The following is a 26,662-nucleotide window of genomic DNA, read 5'->3' on the forward strand; positions in this document are numbered from 1 at the left end:
CCTAACTTCAGGGATAGACTTCAGACATTTTGAACAGTGTCTAGCACATGAAAAATGCCCAAAAATATTTGGGTAAAGGAATCCACATCATTTTTACAGTGCAACAATTCTTAAACCAACCATATCCCAGGAGAGTAGAATACCTGGTAAGTATTTTTTTTAGGAATTAAAATTCTAAGTGTTGAAAGAAGGCCGAGTATTCCGTGATCTTTAAGAGCTTACTTTCTTCATGTAAGTAGGCTTTTAAAAACCATGAATGCATGCTCTCTAACACCTGTCCATAGAACAGAAAAAGCTTTTCCCTCCACAAGAACAGGGTCCCTCTCATGAGGAGGGAGGCAATTGTAGGTCTCACAAAATGGTCTGCGTGCACGGAGCCTGTCCCTCTCTGCCTGCTCTCAACCTGGCTTTCACAGCCCAGCGGCAGAGCTTTGAAGCTGGCAGCCATATTGCACACTGCTGTTCTCAAGCAGCCTTCCCCTTCTGGGGTCCAGTAAAGACCATAAGCTTAGCCGTGGGAGAACACAAGAGTATCTTGGATCTCCTCTTCCAGATGCCCAGAGAAAGGAGCGTGATGCGTCATGAATGAAACAAGTAATTCTCAGCCACCCAAGCTTATGCTTTGTCCCTGTCTTGGTTAAAGAAATAACTATCTATCCATCCACACACATATGTATGTATATTTAAGTGTGTGTGAGAGAGAGGACACTTGCGGTTTTTGATCTTTTGAATTACGTAGGTTGTTAATGAGAATGTCCCTTTTCAGAAATAAGCATAGCACGTCATAGTACTGGATGGTGTTTTGGAGAAATAAAGGCTATTAATAGCTTCAGATTCCATTTAGATTTACGAGAAACCCAACAATATAGTAGTTTCCCTCTTATCTTTGGGTGATACGTTCCAAGACTCCCAGTGGTTGCCTGAAATCGGGGCTAGTACCGAACTCTATATATACTATGTTTTTATTATACATACATACCTGTGGTAAAGTTTAATTTCTAAATTAGGCACAGTAAGAGATTAACAGCAATAACATAATAAAATAGAACAATTATAACAGTATGCCATCATCACTACTCTAGCACTTCGGGGCCATTATTAAGTAAAGTAAGGGTTAATTGAACACAAGCACTGTGATATGACAGTCTGGTAACTCAGGTGGCTCCTAAGGGACTAACAGGCGGTTAGTGTAGACGGCGTTGATACGCTGGACAGAGGGTGGGACAGGACAGGATGGCGTGGGACAGTGCAAGATTTCATCACTCCACTCCAAACAGCATGCAGTTTAAAACTTAGAAATTGTTTATTTCTGGAGTTTTTCATGTCATATTTTCAGACTGTGGGTGGCCATGGATAACTGAGACCGCGGATAAATGGGGGAGGGGGCGCCTCCTGTATTCAGGGAGATACCCCAATCTATTGAGCACCAAACATGTGCCAGGCCATGTGCTAAGGGCTTTATATACCTTGTCTTATTTATTTACTTCATCACCAGCCCTAGGAAAGTAGATATTATCATCTACGTTTGTGAAAACTAAGGGTCAAAGTGGACCAGCAACATCGATAAGGAAATACACCAAGGAGACGGCAGATCTGGGCGTCAGGTGTGTCTAACTCCAGACTGACACTCTTTCCACCATATCACATAGCTCACAGTACAAATTATTAAGACTGATAGTTTCTTTTTTATTATAAAATAAAAATAAATAATTTTATATAATAAAAATATTATTATATAAAAGGTCTTTGTTTTCATAGTTTTCAGGACTTCATTAACAGTATTCTTTGACCAACTAAAACCACCTTCTTATTAGAAACCATCTTATGCTGCACAGTCTGCCTCTATCACATCTAACTTATTGGTTGTTCTTTCTAGCAAAACTGAATCATTTTACTGTTTTCACTGTAAGATAGCTGAGCTTGGCGAAGGTGTAGTCATGTTCTTCCCAATTGGTTGTCCAGCTCTCAATTACCTGCGCACCGTTTCTTCCCCTCCTCCCGTATCTCATGGATTCAACCGGCTTTGTTTCCAGGTGTTGTTTAAGGCTGTGGGGATATAACAGTGAACAAAACAGATGAAGTTCCTTATAATTTAATGGACGAACAGATAATCAACCAACCAGCCAGCAAACATTGTGTGTGTGTGTGTGTGTGTGTGTGTGTGTGTGTGTGTGTGTGTGTGTGTGTGTGTGTTTATGCCAGACCATGGTAAATGGTAAATGCACAGAAGAAAAGTAAAGCCAGGTCTGGGGATAGAGAGCAGCTAGTTGCTGTTTTAGATGGGAGCTTGGATAACAGCTCTTTGAGGTGGTGACTTGGAACAGCAATTGAACAAAATGATGGAGAAGCTTTCTAGGTAGAGCAGCAGTCCCCAGCCTTTTTGGCACCAGGGACCGGTTTCGTGGAAGACAATTTTTCCACGGACTGGCGGCAGGGGGATGGTTTTGGGATGATTCAAGCGCATTACATTTATTGTGCAGTCAAACCTGCCTGCTAATGATAATCTGTATTTGCAGCCGCTCCCCAGCGCTAGCATCACCGCCTCAGCTCCACCTCAGACCGTCAGGCATTAGAGTCTCCTAAGGAGCCGCAACCTGGATCCCTCACAGGCGCATGCGCAGTTTACGGTAGGGTTCGGGCTCCTGTGAGAGTCCAGTGCCGCCACTGATCTGACAGGAGGCGGAGCTTGTGTGGTGATGCCAGTGATACAGATGAAGTTCCCCTGGCTTGCGCTTGCTGGTTGCTCACCTCCTGCTGTGTGGCCTGATTCCTAGCGAGCCACGGACCAGTACTGGTCCACGGGCCAGGGGTTGGGGACAGCAGAGGTAGAGGAAAAAGCACCATAATAGCCTATAGTGGGGAATGTGCTTGTTACAGTTGACAGTGAGCAGGAGGCTGGAGTGGCTGTGCCAGGTCAGTGGGGAGTGTGTGTCGGGGAGTGAGGAAGGGTCTGATGTGAGACCGAAAAGGGCCGCTGTAGCTGCTGTGAAATGTAGATTGCTGCAGGGCCAGGGTGGCAGGGATGCCAGCTGGAGGCTGTAGAGTGAGCACTCGGGCCTGGGTGAAGACACGAAGGCAGGCACTTCAGATTTACAGATGACACACAGCTTGGCAAGGATACTGACTCATGTTTTGGATGACAGAATTTTCAGAAAAGTTTCAACAGCCTTGTATAATGGATCAAAACTAACATGATAGTATTTAACAGGTCATTTATAGAGCCTGACCTCAGATCTGAAAATTACCTATTCAGGAACCCTTGTGGAAGACCTAGGGGTTTTATTTGACCTCAGAGGCATCATGAGCTGACACTGAGATATGGTTTCCAAAACATTCAGGTGAACGCAGGGTGCAGATGCAGAAGCATAAGCTAAAATGGAGGGCAGTCACGGCTCCACTCAGGAGTCCAGGGCTATGTGTGGGCATCGGCAGAAGCCCGCCACAGTGTGCACTGCAGGGTCAGCCCCCGCGGATGCACATGGTCAGTAAATTACTCTCACGATCATTTTTCCCTTTCTCCATCTATTAACAGCTCCCCCACCCCCACTGCTAAAGAAATAGTTGTAGCTATGGTTAGATGTCAGTAATGTTATGAATAGGTAATGTTGTTTGGATTCTTGCTAAATGCCACACAGTGTTGTAAGGATTTACATGGATAATTACATTTAGTCCTTGCAACAACCCTATGTGATAGGCACCACTGTAAGCTCCATGCTACAGGTGAGGAAATTGAGGCTTATAAACTTGCTCCAAATCATAGAGTATTAGCAGCACCCAGAAGAGAGTAGTAGAAGACATAAGATTCAAACCCAGGCAGTTTGATTCAAGAACTAAAACTCTATACCACTGTTTAATACTGCAAATCTGATGTATGAAATAATAATATCAGTATTGTAATTTATGTATGTTTGTATATTGTATATATTGTATACAATATATTGTCTGTACATAATATATATTTGTATATTATAGTTTTTTTATAGGTTGACATTAAAACCAACTATCTTTTATACTGATTCTATGGGAAAATGCATGCTAAGTTTTAAACTACCTGAAAAACAGATTTTGGGCACATGATCCATTCATTATTGGGAAATACTAGTATTTCATTGAGTCCTAGATTCAACATTTTAGGGACAACATTGAAAAACTATTTTATTCCAGGAGTTATAGTGCAAGACCGGAAAACCATATGATCAGAAGGACAGCTGTAGGAGCTAGAAATGTTTAATGTGGAAGAGGACGGCATTTAAAATGAAGCAAAGGCTTCTTGTTGCTGAAATGATAAAACCATAAACCCTAATATGATCTGAAGACCTCTAAATAAACTTCTTTCTTCTAGGTGATCAGATCCAGTCTTCATTCATACTCTGATGACTCCTAAATTTCTGTGTCTAGCTGAGACTTCGTCTCTCATCCTTAGACTTGTCCTACCCAATATCTCCACTTGATGTTTAATATGCATCTCAAACCTAGCATGGCCAATGCTGAGCTCTTGTTTGCCCCGTAACTGGTTGATGCCATCTTCCCCAGTTCAGCAGTGATGGAAGCACCATCATCCTGCCACTTGCTCAGGCCAAAGTCATCACCATTGCATTTGATTCCTCTTTCTCTTTTATTCATTTTTTCCCAACCCCATATCCAGTCATCTGCCTGTCCTGTTGGTTATATTTTCACTCACCTCTCCCCATCACCACTCAGACCTTCTCTCTAACTGTTCTTTCTCTTGATCACTCCAGGCACATAGACATGCCAAGTAATCGCTCTTCCTTCTGCCAGCACCACCCCCCTGGACCACCGTCCCCTCCTGCCCAGGGGAATCTCAGGACTCCCACCCTCATGTCCTTCAGGTCTGTGGTAAATGGAATAATGGACCTTCACCAGTGTCCACACCCTGATCCCCAGAACCTCTGAGTATGTTACCTTAAATATAAGATATTATATTTACATATATTACATTATATATGTAATAAAGGAAGGGACTTTGTAGATGTGATTAAGGTTAAGGACCTTGAGATGAGGGAGATTATCCTGGATTATCTGGGTAGGCCCAGTGTAATCACATGAATCCTTAAAAATAGAAGAGGAAAGTAGAAGAGTAGGTTAGAGAAGGACTAGAGCTGCTGTTGCTGGCTTGGAAGATGGAGAAAGGGGGCCATGAGACAAGGAATGCAGGTGGCCTCCAGGACCTGCAAACAGCCAGCAAGAAAATGGGGACCTCAGTCTCACAACCGCAGGGACCCTGCAGGAACGCTCAGAGGGAACACAGCCCTGCCAACACCTTGATTTTAGCCTGGTGAGACCCGAACAGGAAAATCGGTCAAACCCACTGGACTTCTGACCTATAAACCTGTGAGGTAATATAGGGATGTTGTGTTTATTACAGAAGGAATAGAAAACTATGCAAGGTCTCTGCTCAAATATTATTTTACCATCAAGACCTTCCCTGACTGCTCCATATAATAGTCATAGACCCTCTCATCCCGGCCCTGTCTGTCCCCATTGTCCTGGTTTATTTTTCTCTATAGCACTTACCATCAGCTAATATGCATTAATTTGTGTGATTGTCTTTAACACCCTCCACCACCCCCAGCCCATTAAAATGTAAGGAAGCTCTGTTAGGGACTTTCTCCACGTTTGCTGTTGTATCTCCTGTGGCCAGATCTGAGCATGGCATGTGGTAGGCAATTAATACTTGCTGAGCAGTTGCGTGGAATTAGCCTTTTGCTCCCTCTCCAGCCTCCTGCAGAGACGCTGTGCTCACTGGCTGTGTGTACCACACTCAGCTTCTTCCACCCCTCACCTGCTGCTTCAGGGTCTTTGTACCTGTTCTGCCTGCAACGCTTGCCCTCCTCTTTGTCCCCTTTTACTGTAGGTCTATTCGGAAGCATCAGCTCTTGAGGGAAAATATCCTGGACTCTTAATAATCATTAAGACGAGCCCAAATGTTGTTTTGAGAAAGTATTTGTAATAGAGTACTAACCGAAAAAGCAGGATACAACATTTTATTCACACTATGCTATTGACTATTTAAAATATGCCTAGAAAGACAACAAAGTCAAAATGATGCCTGATTGGTAGGATTACAAATTATTATAATTTTCTCTATAATCTAAAATTTTTACTAGAGTATATATTACTCCTATAATCAGGAGAAATGATTTAATCAAATTTCTGATTTCTAAAGTTATACTGGAATAAACATAATGATGATGACTCATTTTAAATGTCAAGTTCTTATGAAATTCACATATGCATTTCCACAGATACTTATTGAGCTGTGTGCCAGGCACTTTGCTGTGCTCTGTATTAACAATGACAGAAGCAGCAGCTAATGTCACACCTTATAATTATGAATTGTTTTGATTACTGTCTTACTATCTCTTAGTTTCTAGTCTATAAGCACCACGAAGGCTATGGATTTGCTCTAAGGGACTGTGAGTATGTTATAAAGGAGAAGTATAAAAATCTACCTGCCCTATACTCAGTACAAAATGCTTCATTTTAAAACACAATAGTATGCATAAGAGAGGACAGATTTGCTTTTTCAGTTAGTACTATATTACAGATACTTTCTCAAAACATCATTTGGGCTCCTCTTAATGATTATTTTTCCCTAAAAAAATTCTTCTAAAAGTACAGATTATCTGGGGCATATAATACATATTTATGTGAAACAGTAGGAATTACGTTTGGTAATGCTGAAAATTAGAGATTGTGACTATACTTTAAATAATATGATTGTGCCATTTAGGTGCTTCTGTTTAAAGGGGAGGAAGACATTGATGCCTGAAGTTCCGGAAGGCTCTGGAATGGAGGTAGAATTTCACTTGAATGTGGAAAGGAAGGCAGGATAGGAGTTCTGGGTCTAGAGAGGCTCACGCACGGGCAGAAACACTGAGGAAGGTGGGCCAGCTCTGTGCAGGTGGTACCCAGAGCGGGGAGGATTCAGGAAGGAGTTGGCTGTGGTGGGCTACTCCGGGAGAGCTGTGGAACACAAGAATGTGTTGATGGCTTGGAGCAGATTCTGGAGGATTTTGGAAGCAGGTGGAAGAGTTGGTCTTTTTCGCCGAAGCCATGGGCTTGTGATAAGGAGGTACAATCTATTGCTAAATAGTTCTGAGAGAAAAAAGATGGATTATTGTGTTCCTCTGTATGACAGGCTATTTCAACCACAAATCCCTTCTTTAAGCAGTCTGTGAGGAAGTCTGTCCTGAAATGCCCATGAAAGCCATTCTCTATTTCCTGCTGGAGACTTTGTTGACCTCTACATAATTTGCAGTGATTATTCCTGCCATTTCAAAGTATCTTACAAAGCACCAAGACATTTATTATCCAACAATCTGGTAGAGTAGACCCTGTTTTGTCATTCTTTTTTTTTTATTATTAATGAAGATACTATGACTCAAAGATATTTAGAGATTTGCCCAAATTAGTACATACTGGAGATAGAATTTGTCTGTTTACATTCTTTCAAAGCAGGATGTAAAGGAGAATAATAAAGCTATATGATAGCAGCTATCTTCCAGAATGTTTCATTGTTTAACATGATTTATTGTCACAACTCAGGTAAGCAAAGAACTGTCAGTATTCACATTTCGTAGAAAATCTAAGTTAATGTTATATGATGTTGAAACAAATGAAAAACTAGGTAGCCAATCAGCATGTATGACCTGATGTATTTGAGTGCATTTTTTCCTTCACACTGAATTGATCGATTGGTTTTGTGTCATATTGATACAGCTTAAGAGGAGAAAAATGAAGACTTTTCGTACTCAAATAATTAGTCAGGGAGCTATAGCTAAAATTAGTCAGTACTAGGGTTTAGACTGAAAACCTGGAATCCTATAAATATCTGTAATCCTGTAACCCAATAAATATGAGTAAACTCAAGGAAATCTTTTATTTATAATCAGAAAGATTTAAAACATTTTGCAGGGATTACATCATTATTAGGATGTCTGAAAGTAATATATGTGTGTGGAAACATTCCAACACTACATAAACATGGAAAAGGAAAAAAATAAAGTTTATCTAGAACCCTCCAGAACTGGAATTTAGTTGAAAAGTTGCTGGTTTGTTTAAAGCACAATGACTATAAATAACATATCTATATTTCCATTTCTTGATGTCTGAATCTTCAAATATCTCCATTGTCCCTCCACTTTGAAAGGTGACTTTAGCTTACCTACCCATGTATTCACCTTCTCTCCACACTCAATTTTTACTTTGTGTATGATTTTAATTTCATCAGTTTTTTAAAAAAAATTGACATTATAATTTTTTCTATTGGTTGCTTTGCAACTTGAACCTCTTTCTTCACCCACCAACTTTTAGCAGTATTCTTTGACTAACAATTATTAAGATAAGAAAGTGCACCCCGTTCAATTCCTTTCAGCCATTCCCTCCCCAGTTCATCTCCTATCTTCTGCTTGGTGTGCCATGTTTTTTTATACTGACAGGTTTTTAAAATATTTACAATATGTTCTGTAAAATAATTGTCTTCTGTGTTATATAGGTTGACTCTAAAAACCGAGCACCATAATTAACATTTCCATTAGTATAATTATATGTATTTGTGTATATATATTTATTTATATTTTCACTATATAATCAAAAAATGTGTTTAGAACTGTAAAGAAGGAAATGTTCCCTTATAAATTATTAAATCTGTAAGGCTCAATGGAAAATATTTCAAGAATTATGTCAATGGACACTCTTCTTCTTATTCTAGAAACTGTACCAAATAATGTTATATTTCGTTTGCTTTATATTTGAACCTTTACATTATTTACAGTTTCATTTGTTTTTCTTGAAAATTTTAAGCACCTTTTTTTTCTTGATTGAGAAAGGCAAATGCTTTGACACTATCACTAAAATCTTATAAATTATAATTAGTATTACTCATATTTATTTTCTTCATGAAGGCATTCTTCTTGGAGCCCCTGGCTTCTTATTCTAATTTGAATGCTTTTAAGGATGCAAAGCTGCCATTTTAGGTTTCCCACCCACCATTTTGTTCCTGAGTTGTTTCTTAGAGGAAAAGTGATTTAAGGCTCAGAGTAGGAAACAATCAAATTTTTACACTAATTTTTTTAACTGTAAATATACTTAGTAATCAAACATCATACTAATTCTTTACAGTTAGAGGGTTTCTTACCCACATCCCCTCATAAAAACTGTATGTATTGTGAATACCTTGTTGAGAATCTGGCTCATAACAGGGAAACCTTAAATGGCTCTTTTAGAGATGTAACTTTTTATGGCAGAATAACAACCTACTTTATTTTATTTTATCTTTATTGCTTATTTCTACTCAAGAAGGAGAATGTGTTGATTTCAAGCCTGGAGTTAATATTTGGTGCATCTTGTTCTAATATATATATGAAAAGTCATATTCTTAGCAAATAGTAGTCCTTCGTGTATTGATATATCTCAGATTCCTAGTTTAACAATATACTGACCTAAGCTAGTATGGAACACTGAAGCTTAACACTTTATTTGTATATAGAATCCCCATCTGCATTTGGCAGGCACTTGAGTTACTTATTGGACACTTATAATCTGTTATAAGGAAAGCTTTTTTTTTTTTGCTGCTTTGATTGGAAGTGAATAATATTGTAAGATATAAGCATCTGGAAGAGAGAGACCATTTAACCTGGAATATATAGGTTAAACCCTTCCTTAGCTGAAGTTTATTTTATTTCTGAAGTATATTTCTGAAAAATCAGGTATAAACCCACATTTTGAAACATTTTATCATTGACTTCCAGTGTAATTTCAGAGATATTATCACAAAGGAAAAAAATTGGCTCTGACATTTAATAAAAACCACACTGAGGAATCAGAATCTTCCCTTTAAAGTAATGGCATTTATTTTTCTTTTTAAATTCTATTGACTTAATGTTTCTAGAACCGTGGCAAAAATTTAGTCAGAGGAACAAAATAATTTGTGTTTTGTTAAGCAAACTTAAATGGAAGCCTTAATACATTTATTTAATTAAATGCAGCTTCCCTTGCTATATACAGAGGGATTTCTAGAAACCTCTGAGGGAAAGATATCTCTAGTAGTAGAAAGCATAACAGGTAGGTTGGACTTCTGTGTAATTTTATGTGAGATAGTTGGAATGGAAACTTATGCCAATGTAAGTTTGCATACTTTTGAAAATATACCCAATTAAGTCTCATTTCACTCACCAGAATGGCCAAAGTGACTAATAGCCAATGTTGATCAGAATGGGCTGGACATTTCATATTCTACTGGTGACAGTGTAACTTAGTACATTGAGGGGGGGACATCTGGCAAAAATTTTTGATAATTTATCCTATGTATGTATGTACATACATGCACAGGAACAAGGATATTCTTTTTATATTATAACAAAAGACTATAAATATGTTTTACCCACTTTTTAATGGGGTTGTTTGATTTTTTTTCTTGCTGATTTGCTTGAGTTCTTTGTAGATTCTGGTTATCAGCTCTTTATCAGATGTATAGCCTGCAAATATTTTCTCCCATTCTGTAGGTTGTCTATTTGCTCTATTGATTGTGTTCTTGGCTCAACAGAAGCTTTTTAATTTGATCAGGTCCTGTTTATTTATTTTTGTTGTTGTTGTGATTGCTTTCGAGGTCTTCTTCAAAAATTCTTTGCCTAGGCTATATCTATAAGAGTTTTTCCAACATTTTCTTCTGTGATTCTTATAGTTTCATGCCTTAGGTTTAAGTCTGTTATCCATCGTGAATTAATTTTTGTGAGTGGTGAGAAGTGCGGATCCTGTTTCAGCCTTCTACCTGTGTCTATCCAATTTTCCCAGCACTATTTATTGAATAGGGATTCTTTACCCCAGTGTATGTTTTTGTCTGCTTTGTCAAAGATCAGATGGCAATATGAGGATGGATTCATATCTGGATTCTTTGTTGTGATCCAACAAACACGTGAAAAAATGCTCCTGTCTCTAATCATCAGGGAAATGCAAATCAAAACAACAGTGAGATATCACCTAACTCCAGCGAAAATGGCTTTTATCAGAAAGTCCTAAAATAACAGATGCTGGCAAGGATGCAGAGAGAATGCAATGCTTATACACTGTTGGTGGGACTGTAAACTAGTACAACCTCTATGGAAAGTAGTATGAAGATACCTCAATGATCTAAAAGTAGACCTACAATTTAATCTAGCAATCCCACTACTAGGTATTTACCCAAAGGAAAAAAAGACATTTTATAAAAAAGACACTTGTACTCGAATGTATATAGCAGCACAATTCACAGTTGCAGAGATGTGGAAACAACCTAAGTGGCCGTTAATATGTGAGTGGACTAATAAAATGTGGTGTATGTATATGATGGAGCACTACTCAGCCATAAAAACAATGGTGATCTAGTATCTTTTGTAACAACCTGGATGGAACTGGAGACCATTCTTCTTACTAAAGTTTCAAAAGAATACTCAATGTACCACAAACACCACATGTACTCAATACTAAATTGGAAATAATCGATCAACACTTATGTGCACATATGGAAGTAAAACTCAAAGGAAATCAAGTAAGTGGGGAGGAATGGGCAAATTCACACCTAATGAGTACAATGCACACTAACTGTGTAATGTACACTGCACACTTACAATTTTGACTCAAACTGTACAAAAGCAAATTATGTAACTAAAATGTGTGTACCCCCATAATATTCTGAAATAAAAATAAATAAATAATACTGTAAGCGACTTAATGTTCACCTTAAAATCCTAATTAGATAAATTATGATACAATAATATCATACATAATATTATGTATGATTATACCATACATAGGAGTACTATGTAGCTATTGAAGAATGAGGTACAGTATGTCAAAATATACTAATAAATAAAGATGTCCAAGATGTATTAAATGGAAAAATAAAGTGGTGGAATTGTATGGTATGTCTCCAGTTGTGTAAGAAAATTAAGTAACTTCAATATACATTTGTACACACAGAGTTGTATGTGTATAGACAATTTTTTTATTTATTTATTTTTTTGAGACAGAGTCTGGCTCTGTTGCCCGGGCTAGAGTGCCATGGCGTCAGCCTAGCTCACAGCAACCTCAAACTCCTGGGCTCAAGCGATCCTCCTGCCTCAGCCTCCCAAGTAGCTGGGACTACAGGCATGCGCCACCATGCCCGGCTAATTTTTTCTCTATATATATATTTTTAGTTGTCCAGATAATTTCTTTCTATTTTTAGTAGAGACGGGGTCTCTCTGTTGCTCAGGCTGGTCTCGAACTCCTGACCTTGAGCGATCCAGCTGCCTCGGCCTTCCAGAGTGCTAGGATTACAGGCGTGAGCCACCGCGCCCGGCCAACAATTTTTGAGAGGATATTTAAGATAACCTCTTGAGTGGGCAAGGACTTACACAAGTCTCTTATATAAGAGACTTAAACTTTTCAGTTTATATTCTTTTGTGCTTTTTGAATTTTTTTTCGTAACTACATATAATTTTTATAGTAAAAACCATACAAGCTAAGATTTGGAATCACAATGTAAGGAGATTCAGGGATTGGAGTAGACACAGACCCTGCCAGGAAGAGGTCGTATAAAAAAGCAGCCTTCTGCTCTACAGAGTTGTGTGCTTTTTATATAGACTGATGTCTGATTTTTTTTTTTTTTGAGACAGAGTCTTGCTCTGTTGCTCTGGCTAGAGTGCCATGGCATCGGCCTAGCTCACAGCAACCTCACACTCCTGGGCTCAAGCGATCCTCCTGCCTCAGCCTCCTGAGTAGCTGGGACTACAGGCATGCGTCACCATGCCCAGATAATTTTTTTATATATTTTTAGTTGTCCAGCTAATTTCTTTCTATTTTTAGTAGAGATGGGGTCTCACTCTTGCTCAGGCTGGTTTTGAACTCCTGACCTCGAATAATCCTCCCGCCTTGGCCTCCAAGAGTGCTAGGATTACAGGTGTGAACCACTGCGCCCGGCCCGATGTCTGGTTCTTCACTGTCCCTCTTACCTTTCTCAGGGGAGTGAGAGGAGCACAGGCTTGAAGTAGTTGGGAACAAAGACCTCATGCCTCCCCTACTTCCAAGTTCTGTGTTCCTGCAAATCCCCTTTCAAAGGGCAGAAGCTTGGTAAGTGAATGGATAGAAGATATCGTCATCACTCCAGGATGTGTCTGAGTTTCTCTCACTTCCAAGTGTTTAGTTTCCCAACGAGTAGGACTATATTTAAGGGGGTCTGTTCTGGGAGTCAGTATTGTGCAGTGGTCAAGAAGGCAGATTCTGAGCCAAATTGATGGATTCAAAATGCAGCGCTACCATGATCAAATTACATAATATCTCCATTTCCTTCCCTAATCTCAGGTTCCTTACCTGCAAAATGGGTGCGATAGTACCCATCTTATAGGTTTGTTGTGAGGAGTGAGTGAGTCATAACCATGAGTGAGAGGTTGAAACAGTGCCTGCATATAAGAACTGCTATGAAAATCTTTTTCGTTATCTTGCTATTATTGTTATCATTTGACTGCTATTATTGTTATCATTTAAATACTTTTAAAATAATGATTACAATTTTAACTGGCCTTAAAATTGTACATTTTTATTTTATACATGATACTTTACATAGAACATATTTCTATTAATTTAAAAACAACTTTAAGTATATGTGCATTGTATCACTCTCATAAGCTTGGTTACTTACAGTATTTTTTTTTTTTTTTTTTTGAGACAGAGTCTCACTCTGTTGCTGGGCTAGAGTGCGGTGGCGTCAGCCTAGCTCACAGCAACCTCAAACTCCTGGGCTCAAGCGATCCTTCTGCCTCAGCCTCCCGAGTAGCTGGGACTACAGGTGCATGCCACCACCGCACCTGGCTAATTTTTTTCTATTTTTAGTTGTCTGGCTAATTTTTTTTCTATTTTTAGTAGAGAAGGGGTCTCACTCTTGCTCAGGCTGGTCTCGAACTCCTGAGCTCAAGCAATCCTCCTGCCTTGGCCTCCCAGAGTGTTAGGATTATAGGTGTGAGCCACTGTGTCAGGGCTAATGCCTTGAGGACCATTTTCCCCATGTTATTTTGTGCAGTTATTTATCTTGTCAGTTGTTTCAAGTGAGAAGGTAAATCTGCTCCCTGTTACTCCATCTGGGCCACAAGTGCCTTAGGCTTTAACTGTTAAAAAGTTTTTTTTAAAAAATAGGCGTAAAAACAGTCCTTGTTCACCCCCTGCCAGTATGAATTCAGCCGCACTGAACTCTTGCAACCCTTTTTCCTGGTGTCTACCCCCCGGTCCAGCTCCCCTCCCCGCCGCCCCACTCAGGGAGGCCTTCTCTGACCAGCTCTCTGCACGGCACCCTCGTCAAGCGCCGCCTCTTCGCACTGCTGTATTGTTTGTTAAAGGACTGATGCTTTCGGAAATCATGATATTTATTCATGTTTTTATTGTCAGCCTCCCTCACTGGATAGGATGCAGGCTCCATGAAGGCTGGCTCTCGTCTGTTGCGTTTCCTGCTGAATCCCAGAGCCTGGGACAACTCCTGGGCATATCATAGGCCCTCAGTGAATATCTGTTGAATAAATAAACAAATGCATGGCAGATACCGTGCTGAGTGCTCTACACTGTCCTGTGGTGCCAGGTAGATAAAAACTAGTTTGCAAGGAGAGCAAAGCAAGAAAAGGGTTTTCCAGGCAGCAGGGACAACGTACGTAAGAAACTCAGACTTAAAAAAAAAAAAAAAGAGGTCTGGTGTGGTAGTCAGGAAATAGGATTTATTAAATTGACTCCATTCCTTGCTTCATTTTGTCATGAAAATCTGATTAACCAACTTCCTTTTCAAAATGTTTTCCCAAAATTTAGAAGAAAAAAGTCCTAACAGTATTAGGTATATTGTGTACTTTTTCAACAGTGACATAAATATTAGAATTAAAGTTGATTACAAACTTCCCTGTGTGTGTGTGTGTGTGTGTGTGTGTGTGTGTGTGTGTGTGTGCATGCGCGCATCCACCTTTCCCCTCCCCGCACTACCCCTCACTGTGAATTTAGTGCTTGGGAAAAGTAACTGTGCAACTTGGTAATGAAACCATCCGATCAGTCGAAGGGATGATGTTCCGTGAAGCAGACTCTGTGTAAGCTGTCTTCTCCCTGGCCTTCAAGAGGGGGCACTTTGAGGGGTGACCTTACTGAGTCTTCAGCCTTCTCCCTGTTCTACAGATTCTGTGGCAAACGTGCCAATTAAGGTGGTGGTTTTTTTGATGAAGCCTTAAGTAACTAGAGCCAGGACATAATTTCATCCATTTCATACAGCTCAGCAGGTGGAAACTACTTTCATTTCTACCACATGTCCTGATTCAATCTGGGACCAGACACTAAAAAGGGGGCTCTGTAGCCTATTAACCAAGCCCCCAAGTTAAAGCTGTGTTTGTGTTCTTGCAGTATTTTCCTGATTCTGTTTCTGGCAGGGTCTTTGAAGAATAATTTTCTTTGTTGAATTAGTAAACAGAATTTTTTAAAAAAATGGTGTACATATACTGGAGGGTTTGAAACATATACATGTGTTTTTAGAAGAAAGTATTTTTACTAATTTAACAAAGAAAATTATTTATTTATGGGAATTTCTTGAACAAAATGTTAGTAAAAATTTACCGCTTAATAAAAGCAAGTTTCTTAAACTGAGCCATGCAACAGAAGATTTTGTTTCTGATTCAGAGAAGCACAAAAATGCAAACAGATTTTATGTTTGATGACATAATTCCTGGCTTTCTAAAACAGTCATATTTACATATAAGGCAGAAATATAAACATAGGGATCTGTTTTCATAATGAAAGTTATGTGACTTTGTATCTCATATGCTAAATTTAAGTAGTTTTTATTTTTAGGCTTAAAGTAAGCATACTTTAAGCACTCTTTAATGTTATATGGCTTCACTGTAGTTTAGTTGTTTTTTTTTTTCCCAGAAGGGCAATTGAAATAGAAAATTAGGCTTATTGAGTAATTGAACAATATTCCTTCATCTTGGTGTTTACAAACTCTCACTTAGCAAAACAAGGGTCCAATACAGACTCCTGGAATGACAGAGCACCTTCTCTTTAGTTCCGCCCAACCAACCCTCCCTACCCGACCTTAACATTGTATTTTCATGAGCATTTCACAATATTTCTCATCCCTCATTCCCAGTCTTGACCCACTGACCCAAGAATCAAGAAAATGTCATGTTAGTGCCTACTAATTAGTGCACCCAGAGAGCCTTTTCATCTGGCCTTTCAACCTTCTGGAGGTAGGAGCACAAGCTGTCATTCGTATCATGCAGGGAAAATGAGCCTTTACTACATTTTTCCCTGTTTCACAAACAGCAGAATAAGCCCAGCTGAGACTAGAGATGAATATGCAGGTTAGGAAGAAATTAACCTAAAATGCACCACTGTTTGCATGACTGTCTTTTAGATGACATAGTACTGCCTTCTTGAAATGCCCATAATGGAGCGCTGTGTGCCCGAGATTTTTACCAGAGTAGTGCTGTTGCATCTCACTTTTATTTCAATACCATCATATTTATTTGGTGAAATCATTTTAAGCAAAAAATGTTTTCTTGTTAACATATTAAGTAGCGTTTTAATAGATTTAAGTTTCCCTTGTTTTTAGACACGTTTTTAGAGAATACTGTAGTTTGTTAGTGAGCCTTTGGTTTGAGTGCTCATTAATCAGTGCTATTGGGCCAGGGTCTCCTGAGCCTTCCGGGTTTTGGGGGAATCAGCTACTGTAATTAAAGGGATGAAATATATCATGGTCACAAACTTACCAGATCAGACAATTGAAGGTTTTGAACTAGTAAAATTAATCTTTTTAATTTTTTCCTCTAGGTGTTTAAGATAGAAGTGCTAATGAATGGAAGAAAACATTTTGTTGAAAAAAGGTACAGCGAATTTCATGCTTTGCACAAAAAGGTAACCTTTTTTTTTCTTTCCTTTTCTCTATATGGCAGATGGTATAACATTAAGACTCTTCTGTGGTTCTAAGTGTTAATATTTCTTGTGTATATACAGTTTCTTTTATCATGAAGCAAATTTCCTTTTAAAATAAATTATTCAGTCCCTTAAAGGTGTGCTTTTTGAGTAGGTGGGTTTTCTTTTAAGATTGTCTATTCCTCATTTGTGAAGCAAGTATCAAAAAAAATAAAGATTTGCAAATAAAAATCTGAGGCTGCAAGCTGTTTGCAGTATGCTGCATTGGATGTTACAGATTCAGAAAGAATAAGACCCAGGCCCTATTTTGTCTATGAAATATACTTAATGTTCTTTACAAAAAGGAAAAAAAAAAAGCAAGTCATCATTTTACAGGAAAAAATTTATTAAACTCAACTTATATTTACATGGACCTGGAAAAGATCATGTATATGTACATGTGTATTCAAGGACTGGGGACACACATAAAGAGGCTCATAGCCTTCTTTTGAATTGTAAAGGGCCACTTTACAAAACTGATGTTTCACTTCCTGATCCACTTCATTTAAAGTCTTAGATAAAAGAAACAGAAATGCAAAAGGAATAGCTGAGTTTTGGGGAGAAATGATCAGTGAGGAATAAATGAATGAATACTTTTTTATTTTCTACCCAAATTTAATTTTTTGTAGGTGATAAATTATTATCAGGATGCTGAAATTATCTTAATAACTAGAAATGCCTCATGAGATTGCCCAGAAAATCAGCATGTATGAGCCAGTATAATTTTACCATTTTTCTTTCATATGTATAATGAATTATATATACACACACATACATGAAATGTATATACACAAACAGTGTATGACAATTCAGTTTCTTTACTTTGTTAGGTAAGAAATTAGATTGTTAGATATTAAGTATGTTAAGAAAGTGTCTATTTCAATTTCATTAAAAACTTCTTAAATTTTCTGGGAAATGTCAGTGCATAAATGATGCGATAGTATGCTAACTCTGTATTAAACTTCTTTTAGCATTTTTTAAAATTAAGCTGTCTCACTGTTTTCTAGTCAAGAGAATAGAGAATTGAGTATAAATTTTAACAGAATATCGTTGAGAGGTTATCAAGACTATTTCCCTCTGTTTTCTTTTAAAGGGGTGCTCTAAGTTATCTGTACACCGTTCCATTAGGATGGCACGGGATAATTCTCATTAGTTCTTCAGTCAGGATTTTGTTAAATCCAGGTTACTGCCAAAAGAAACAAGACAGGTGAAAACAGTTCAGACCAGGTATTGCCAGCAGACTTTACAAAAGCACCAATCCTGGGGGCCTCAAAGAGAAACAAACCCAGAATCTGGGTCTTACTTCCTTCTTGTGGAATTCTGTTTTTGTTTATGTGTTTTTGGAGGAAACGGATTCTAGAGAGGTCTCTGCCATGTACCTGATGAAATAAGTCCCTACAACCGAGACTAAAGCCATGCTGGCCACGCTGGACGAGGCAGCCTGTCACACGCAGGCCCCTGTCTCACTTGCCAGGTCAGCACCTAGCACTCCATGACCCCGACACGGCTCAGCTGTCCTCTGCAGATACTCGGGGACCAACTCCACGCGAGGCACAGCTGGGTGACTGCCAATTAGGCCCGCCCTGAGCTGCCCAAGCTTCTTGAGTGGAGGCTCCTTCGCCCTGTTCTCTCTAATACGATTTATTTCCTCCTGCAGAAGAGGCCCCTCTCCCCAGTGATCGTAGGCAGTTCTTAGATACTCATGGTCAGAAAAAATTCCTATATCTTCTGGGACTCACTCTTTTCTCAGTTTCGACAGTTCTATTAATAATATTAGCAGTCTTATAGTTGTATAATGAGGCCTACCAGAGTTAATAAAGTAGAAATTCTCAAATCTCTCAATTTTGCATATTTTTAGCAGCCTTGTTAAAATGTTAGAGACATCCTTACAGGGTCATAGAGGTAAAAATAGCTTTGTGGGGCAGAGTTTTAGTGGGATACGCTATCTAATCTTAGGTATTACAGAGGGGTCAGCAGCCGCTTGAAGCCTTTTTCACTTGCCCATTGTGATCGTGTTAGAGTTGACAAAAAGGTAACTCTAACAGGCAATTAAATGCAATTAAATACAAGTAACGATAAGAGTGTAAAAATAAACAAAAATTGGTAATCATGACTGTAAAATTGTATGCTAAGATGGATTAAAACAGGTAAAAATTTAATCAGAATACACAGGCTTTAATGATTGCTGCTGCCCCATTCTGCAACTTTATCCTTTCACTGCAATGTTGGTATCTTTGATTTCCATATTTGAATTTTGTGACATGCTTTGAATGTTATATTTTAACATATAACATTTTCCCTTTAAGTGCAGTTAAATCTATTATGATTTAATTTTCTTGAAATATTCAACTGTGTTAACCCTCCAAAAATTATCTTTGTTTATTTAGCAAGCATGTATGTTGCCTTATTGTTTTAAGACAGGGTCTTGCTCTGTCACCCGGGCTAGGGTGCAGTGGCACGATCATAGCTCTCTGAAACCTTGAACTCTGGGCTCAAGTGATCCTCCTGCCTCAGCCTCCCGAGTAGCTGGGATCATAGGTGCACATCACCGTTCCTGGCTAATTTTTTTATTTTTTATTTTCGTAGAGACGTGGTCTCACTATGTTGCCCAGGTTTGTCTGGAACTCCTAGCCTCAAGCTATCCTCCTGCCTGAGCCTCCCAAAATGTTGGGATTATAGGCATGAGCCACCATGCCCTGCCCTACCTTGTTTTAATTGGTATTTCTTAAGTTTCTTTAGGAGTTGTAGTCCCTCTTTTTTGAATTATCTATTTATGTGCTTTCTCATTTATCTGCAGAGTCTTGGTTGTTTTTACTTACTAGTTTGTGTGGCGTGTTAATGAAATATTAGCCATTTGCTGAAAGTATTTTTTACCAAAGGTCTTTTTATTTTGGTTATGATATTTATTTTAATTTATGAATGTTTTAAATCTTTATGTTGCCTAATATGTCAATTTTTACCCTTTCAGATTTTATCTACAATTAGTCATTTCTTTGAGAGCCACGATGAGTATTCGATTCCATTTTCCTTCAGTTTTTCTAGATTGGTCTTTTTCAAAATGTGAGCGTTGGATCACCTGAGGGCAGATCCCTGGGCACCATCTCAGACAGACTGAGTGAGAATCTCTGTGATGGAGCCCAGATGCTCTCAATGCCTGCTGAGGTTTGGGAATTCCTATCGTGTGGTTATATGTTTAAAGGCATCTCTTAGACATGCCCCTTGCCACCCTATCCCATCACATGCACTGAAGCCACAAGGTTTAGGACCATGCATCTCAAGGTTTTAAACCCTGAAGGTCCTTCTACCTTTCTGTTACCCTGCCTTATCCAGAATGTCACTAAGTCCCGTTGATTTGTTCTTCCAAATGTCTATAATATGCACCACTTTTCATTTTCTGCTCCTGCCATCCCAGTCCAGAATCTTACCACTTTATGTTAGTGGTGCTTTAACCATTTCGGATCCTATCTTCTTATCTGTTCTCTGCTGCAGACGGGTTTTCCTAGAGCACCATTTCATCTTCACTCAAACACACTGAAATGGGTCTTTGTTATCTCCCCCATCATAGACATTGACTCTCAAGGCCAATAGTCTTAAACCCTGTGTTAGTTTCCTATTGCTGCTGTAACAAATCACCAAAAACCTAGTGGCTTCAAACAACACACATTTATTATTTTCCTTGAGCTGGGTCAGTGGGCTGTGTTCCTTCAGGGGGACTCTAGGAGAGGATCTGTTCCCTTGCCTTCTCCGGGGTCTAGAAGCTGCCTGCGTTCCACGACGCATGGCCCCTTCCCTCTTCAAAGGCAGCAATCACCTCGCTCCACCTTCTGCTTCCATCCTAACATCTCCTGTCGTCACATCTCCTCCTTCCCCCTGGGATGACACTGGACCCACCTGGATGGATAATCCAGGATAATCCCCCATCTCAAGATCCTTAATTTAATCACATCTGCAAGCCCCTTTCCCAGGTAAGCGAGTGTAGATTCAGGGGACTGAGACTTGGACATCTTTGAAGGAACCTTTAATCTACTACTAACTCTTTACTGGCCAGCCTGATATCTCACTACTTCTCCTAAGAAATCTTCAGTGACAGCCGAGCCACTCTCCCCGCTTCCCCCATTACATGCCGTGAAAATCACTACCTGTCCGCCTTTGCCATGCTGAATGTCCTTCCCTCTGCGCACTGATCTGTTCCAACCAGACCAAGACATTTATTTCAATTTCTCTTTCTTCTGTGTTAGCTCCCTTTATTCCTTAATCTTTTTGTTCTTGGACTCCTATTTCATTTAGAATAGAGATCTCTACTTGAACATTAGAAACATTTAAGAGATAATTGTTCTTCAGTTATCCCTAAATTTTGTCTAATTAGAAGAGATTTTTTTTTAAGTAGGGACCTTGTCTTATCTCTGGTATCTTCCACACTGTTAGAGTGTTAGGCACCTGTTAGGCTTTATTACATAAGTATTTGGCAAATGGGATGTTTGGAGAACATTACGCATATTTATGAATTGCTGGAGGAACATTTTGGTTGGGAAGAAGAGTTTCTGTTGTGGGGGTTTACATTCACTGTGAAGTGTGACCCCAGCTTACACTTGCCCTGATTTCTTTGCTGCTCCTACTCTGCTAGTGCTAGGTGGGAAAGACACCACCACCCTGAAACAGAAACAAACCCCCGTCCCACCCTTCTCCGTCATGAAGGGCTCGGACACAGGCTCTGGGGACAGGGTGAACCTTCGGTCTCGTAAGTGCTTCCCCCGCTCCAGCCACCCTGTGCACACCCCACGACGGCTAAATAATTCACCATTTTACATGGTGGTGCTTGAAAAGAGCTTTACTTTCCTGGGCCCAGACTCCCATGTCTGGGCAGAAAAACCTTCCCTGCACTGCAAGCAGCTGAGCACGTTTTATTTTACGTGCCTTCCCGGCTGTTCTGTGTCCATCGCAGCCCACCCTTTTATTCACAAAGGTTTCAGGCAATGATGGTGCTGGTTCAGGTTTAAGTTAACTGTCTTCACTTTTGTTATTGCCTACTTTGGGCTTGAGGAAAATATTTCATTCTCTTATATTTAGTTCCATGAAGTACACATTTCAGAAGAACCAAAAAACTGCCATACGTCAAAGCAATAGTGCAGCGCCCTGTGCAGTGTCTCTAAAGGGGACCCCGAGGAAATAGGGGCGACAGAATGGGGGAAAAGATTAGATTTTGCCCCCAATGTCCCCTACTTCTTTAACCTTTTTTTTTCTTTTTCGTCCTTTTCATTCACGTGCTTGAGAAAGGTATTTCTGATCCTTTCTGTGGAAGACGGCTACCATAACCAATGTATACGACGGCAGGTCTATGTGGAGCTAAGTTCTGCGTAAATCCCCCAGGCAGTATGAAAAGGAAAGGGAGTGGTCACGCCAGGAAAAGGGATTGTGTGTGTGGTATCGTGGAATCTGGAGCTTATCTGCGTGGATCAGAAAGGCCGTGTGCCTGGACACAGCATGGCCAGGACAGTTAATCATCGGAGGAAGCGGCAGAGGGGTATTTATCTTGCAAGCAGCTGAGCCTTAGTGGAAACATATTGTCTTGGGTTTGTCTCTCATCTAAAGCGATTCATTACTCACCTGCAAATGCTGTCACAGACCCTACCAGCTATGGCGATCCGCTTGCTCTGTACTCCTGACATAAATAAAAAGGAAAAACGTTCTCAGTGCTGTATCTTCAAGATTTTTTTTTAAAAAAAGAAAGATAATGGAGTTGATTTTCTATTCTGAAATATATGTTGTGATTCAATAATTTTAAAGCAAGTTAGGTTATGTTTAAATCAAAACTTAATTAAGCTTATTACCAGAGAATAACTTAGCGTTTTGGCCTTGTTCTTGTTGAGAAATACCTCCAACGGTATAGAGACGAGATATATATTTACTCCTTTGCAGACAATCACGAATTCCCCCCTCCTCTCTCTTGCATTCTCAGTTTCCCCCTCAAAACTGACTCAGTCTCATCAATAAACGAGCCTATTACAATAGTTCCTATTTAACAAAATAAAGCCCAGCTTTGGCCCCGTGCTTCCCTTTCATGTTCGTCCCATTGCACTCCTTCCCTTTTAGTAGAATTCCTTGATAGAAGAGCCTCTACTTCCCCGCTCCCCTTCTCTTTGCACCCCGCATTATTGACTTCCCGCCATCACCCAGCACGGTCTGATCACGCCCGCCTTCTTGAAACACTTTCCTGATGGAAGTTACTTTCCACTCCCTCCTCCCTGATTGCCCCGTTTCTCTTCCCTGCCTGTCAGAGTTGGGTGTCTCAGACCTTGGCCCTTGTATTAGTTGTCTCCTGCGGCCTAACAAATTACCACAAACGCAGCAGCTAAAAACAACATATTTGTTACCTCAGAGTTTCCGTGGGTCAGGAGTCTGGGCACAGGTTTATTGGTTTTCTGCCCAGGGTCTCTCCTGGCTGAAATCAAGGTGTCTGCCAAGGCTGTGATGTCATCTGAGGCTCAGGGTCCTCTTCCACACTCATTTGGGCAGAATTCAGTGGCTTGCAGTTGCAGGACTGAGGTCCCTTTTTTCTTGCCAACCGGAGGCCAGGGGCAGCTCTCAGGTCCTAGCTGTGTGGCCCTCTGGTCGCGTGACAGCTTACTTCTTCAAAGCCGGCAGTCTGCTGGGACTAAGTTATGTATAACATAACATAATTCTGGGAGTGACTATCCTACCGTGTTCTCAGGTGCTGTCTGTGCTCTAGAGGAGGGGATCACGCACGGCGTGTACCACAGGGGACCATTTTGGGATTCTGCCCACCACAGCCCTTTTTCTCCATCCTTAACTAACTCCCAGTGCCATCTCCTCTAGTTCCATGGCTCTAGATACCACTTATATATTCTGACTCCCAGATTTGCAGACTCATATCCAGCTGCCTACCCACCATCTCCACTTGGATGCCTGTTGGGCATCTCTGACTTAAAATCCTCAGAACAGAACAATTGATTCCCTTATGTTAGGGCTATCTGTGGTTGCATATAGTAGACACTTGCCTAGGATTCTTAAACAAGAAAGAGATTTATGACTCTCACGTTGTAGCAAATGACTCTCACGTTGTAGCAAACTAGAGGCAGGCAGTCCAGGATGGTGCAGCAATCCCACAACACCCATGTTCCAGGCTCCTCCTGTCTTCCTGCTTCACCATCCTCACCTTAGCAAGTGATTTTTACCCTTCTGGTTATAACATAGTTGCCATCCCTCCAGGCATTGCTTCTGCATTTCTGGCAGGAGCAAGAGCCTATTTTTTTCTTGTCGTTAGGAAAACAGGAGCCCTACCCAGTATACTTGTAGTACATTTCATTAACTCTGTCACGTGGTCACCCTAATTACAAGGGAACCTGGGAAACCAATGTTTTTAGCTCAGCATGTTGGCCCTCTGAATAACATTGCAATTTTGGGGGGTTTTTTTCTTCTAAGAAAAAAGAAGGAATGAGTATTGGCTAGGCAGCTAGCAGTGCCAGCCACATCCGTTATTCATGTGGGATTAGATTTGGTTGCAAGTGACTCTAAAACCAAAATAATGGTGACAGTAACAGGTACAACTTGGTTCCTCTCTCACATAAATGTCTAGGGCTGGTGTGGAAGTTTCATGATCATCAGGGACCCAGGCTCTTGTTGCTTTGCCATTTTTACCATGAGGTTTCTACTTCAGGGACAATGGTGGCTGCTGCAGCTCCAGCCATTTCAGAGGCTCCTTCTTCTTCATGATGTATGACAAATTTCAGCCTAATATGGTTAATGGTGAATATAATTCTTATGTATGGGAAGAATTTCTTATTACAGATTTGGCTGCCCAGGTTTCATTGTGTGCATTTTCTTATTGTTATGCTGTTTCTTTGCATGTGTAGTAAAGGAACAACCTTGGTAGGTTTTTCCAAATTTTTAATTAGAACATTAAGATTCATTCCATTTTTAGAGGCCCTGTATTAGTTTGCTATTTGCTGCTGTAATAAATTACCTTAAACTTAGTGATTTTAAAAAACACAAATTTATTATCTTATATTTCTTGAGGTCACAAGTCCAAAATGAGTTTGACTGGGCTAAAATCGAGGTGTCGCCAGGACTGTATTGTTCCTGGAGGCCCTAGGGCAGAATCCATTCCCTTCCCTTTCCAGCTTCTAGGAATTTGCCTTCCTCCTTTGTCAAAGTCAGAGTCTTCTGATCTCTGTCTGACTCTGACCCTGCTGCTTCCCTCCTCTAAGGATCCTTGTGATTACATGGAGTCCACCTGGATAATCCAGTATAATCTCCCCATCTTAAAATCACTGATTTAATAAAATCTGTAAAGTCCCTTTTGCCATGTAAGGTAACATTCATAGGTTTAGGATTTGGACATCTTTGGGTGAGGGAGATTATTCTGCCTCCCACAGGCAGCTCTAGTTTAACTTCCAATAGAATTTTTCTTTTGTCCCCTAAAACTGCTGCCAGGAAAGGCCTAGCTAAGAATGGTCATTCTGTTTTCATGAACAGAATTTGAACCTAAATTGGGTGTATGGTGCATGTGAGTAGACCCAGCCACTGAGGAAGCTGAGGCAGGAGGATCGCTTGAGCCCAGGAGGTCGAGGTTGCAGTGACCCATGATGACGCCACTGCACTCTAGCCCAGGCAACAGAGCAAGCCTGATTGTTAGGAACGTTGGAAAGATTGGCCTCTGTGTTTTTTAGCTCCCTTTCCAAATGATATGGTCTTGTTCATATGGCATTTCTGGGGACAATGGTTATGAACAATTACATTTTGTTTTGTTTTCTTTATGGGAAAAATATATAGAAAGACTTTTTATCACAAAAGTACTTACTCCAAGCAAAATTTTGTTGTGCTAATTGATTTTTGAAACTAAATTTACTTTCTTTTTAGCTCATTTACTGGACTTCTTATTTTTTGTGGAAAAATAATTCCAATCTGAAATATCCACAATAACATCTACCAAAACATAAAACCCTTATCCTGAAACCTGAACAGTCAGGACACCTAAATAAAGAATTTTTTGACAAAATTTCAGTATAATTATATTTTCCTCTATTTGTTATTGGAGACAGCAGTGGTTCACTTTCTTTTATTGGCCTTTTTTCCAAAATAATGTCATTATAACTAACAGACATCTCTTTTTTTTTTTCTGTTATGTCTTTATAGCTTAAGAAATGTATAAAAACTCCAGAAATCCCTTCTAAACATGTTAGGAACTGGGTCCCAAAAGTATTGGAACAACGACGACAAGGTTTGGAAACATATTTACAGGTAAGATATGTTTAGATCCTCAATTAATATAATGTAGCTTAAATAATCACATGTCTATTTTTTCTCAGGTTGTGTGAGTGTGATGCAAAATATATCAAGCAGGCAAAGATTCTAAATTAAAGGAAGTTCAAAATTATAAATATGTCGTTAACTGGTTCTTTTAGCTTTAGTTAGGTTCTATTTAAAATTGGTTATATGCATTGGGTAAGGGAAATTTTATTATAAAGGTAAAAACTAGTGTAGAGAGGATCTGTCTGTTTTTTAATTCCACTCTACAGATTACTTTGTTTTTATTTTTTTGTTTTCCCTCCAGGATTTTTGCTCCCTCATAGCAATCCAGCCTTTAGGTTTTGGGCTTTGGGGGGCTGGTTGGAGTACTGCGAGAAACTGAATTTTCAGTGGCCCTGGCTAGTATGTCTATGGAATCAAACTGAAA

The 26,662-nt window shown here is 39.7% G+C and overlaps 1 protein-coding gene across 1 annotated transcript in view; it reads left to right on the plus strand.

The window, feature by feature from the left end:
• The window catches only part of SNX24 (sorting nexin 24), a 148,985-nt gene that overhangs the window by 61,856 nt on the left and 60,467 nt on the right, over positions 1 to 26,662 (plus strand). The window contains exons 2-3 of the mRNA XM_012664325.1: positions 16,828 to 16,911; positions 26,122 to 26,226. Of these exons, the coding sequence (XP_012519779.1) occupies positions 16,828 to 16,911; positions 26,122 to 26,226 (189 nt within the window). The remainder of the gene's footprint in view (positions 1 to 16,827; positions 16,912 to 26,121; positions 26,227 to 26,662) is intronic.

Source organism: Propithecus coquereli, unplaced genomic scaffold (assembly GCF_000956105.1).
Source record: "Propithecus coquereli isolate 6110/MARCELLA unplaced genomic scaffold, Pcoq_1.0 Scaffold88, whole genome shotgun sequence".
Lineage (NCBI taxonomy): Eukaryota > Metazoa > Chordata > Mammalia > Primates > Indriidae > Propithecus > Propithecus coquereli.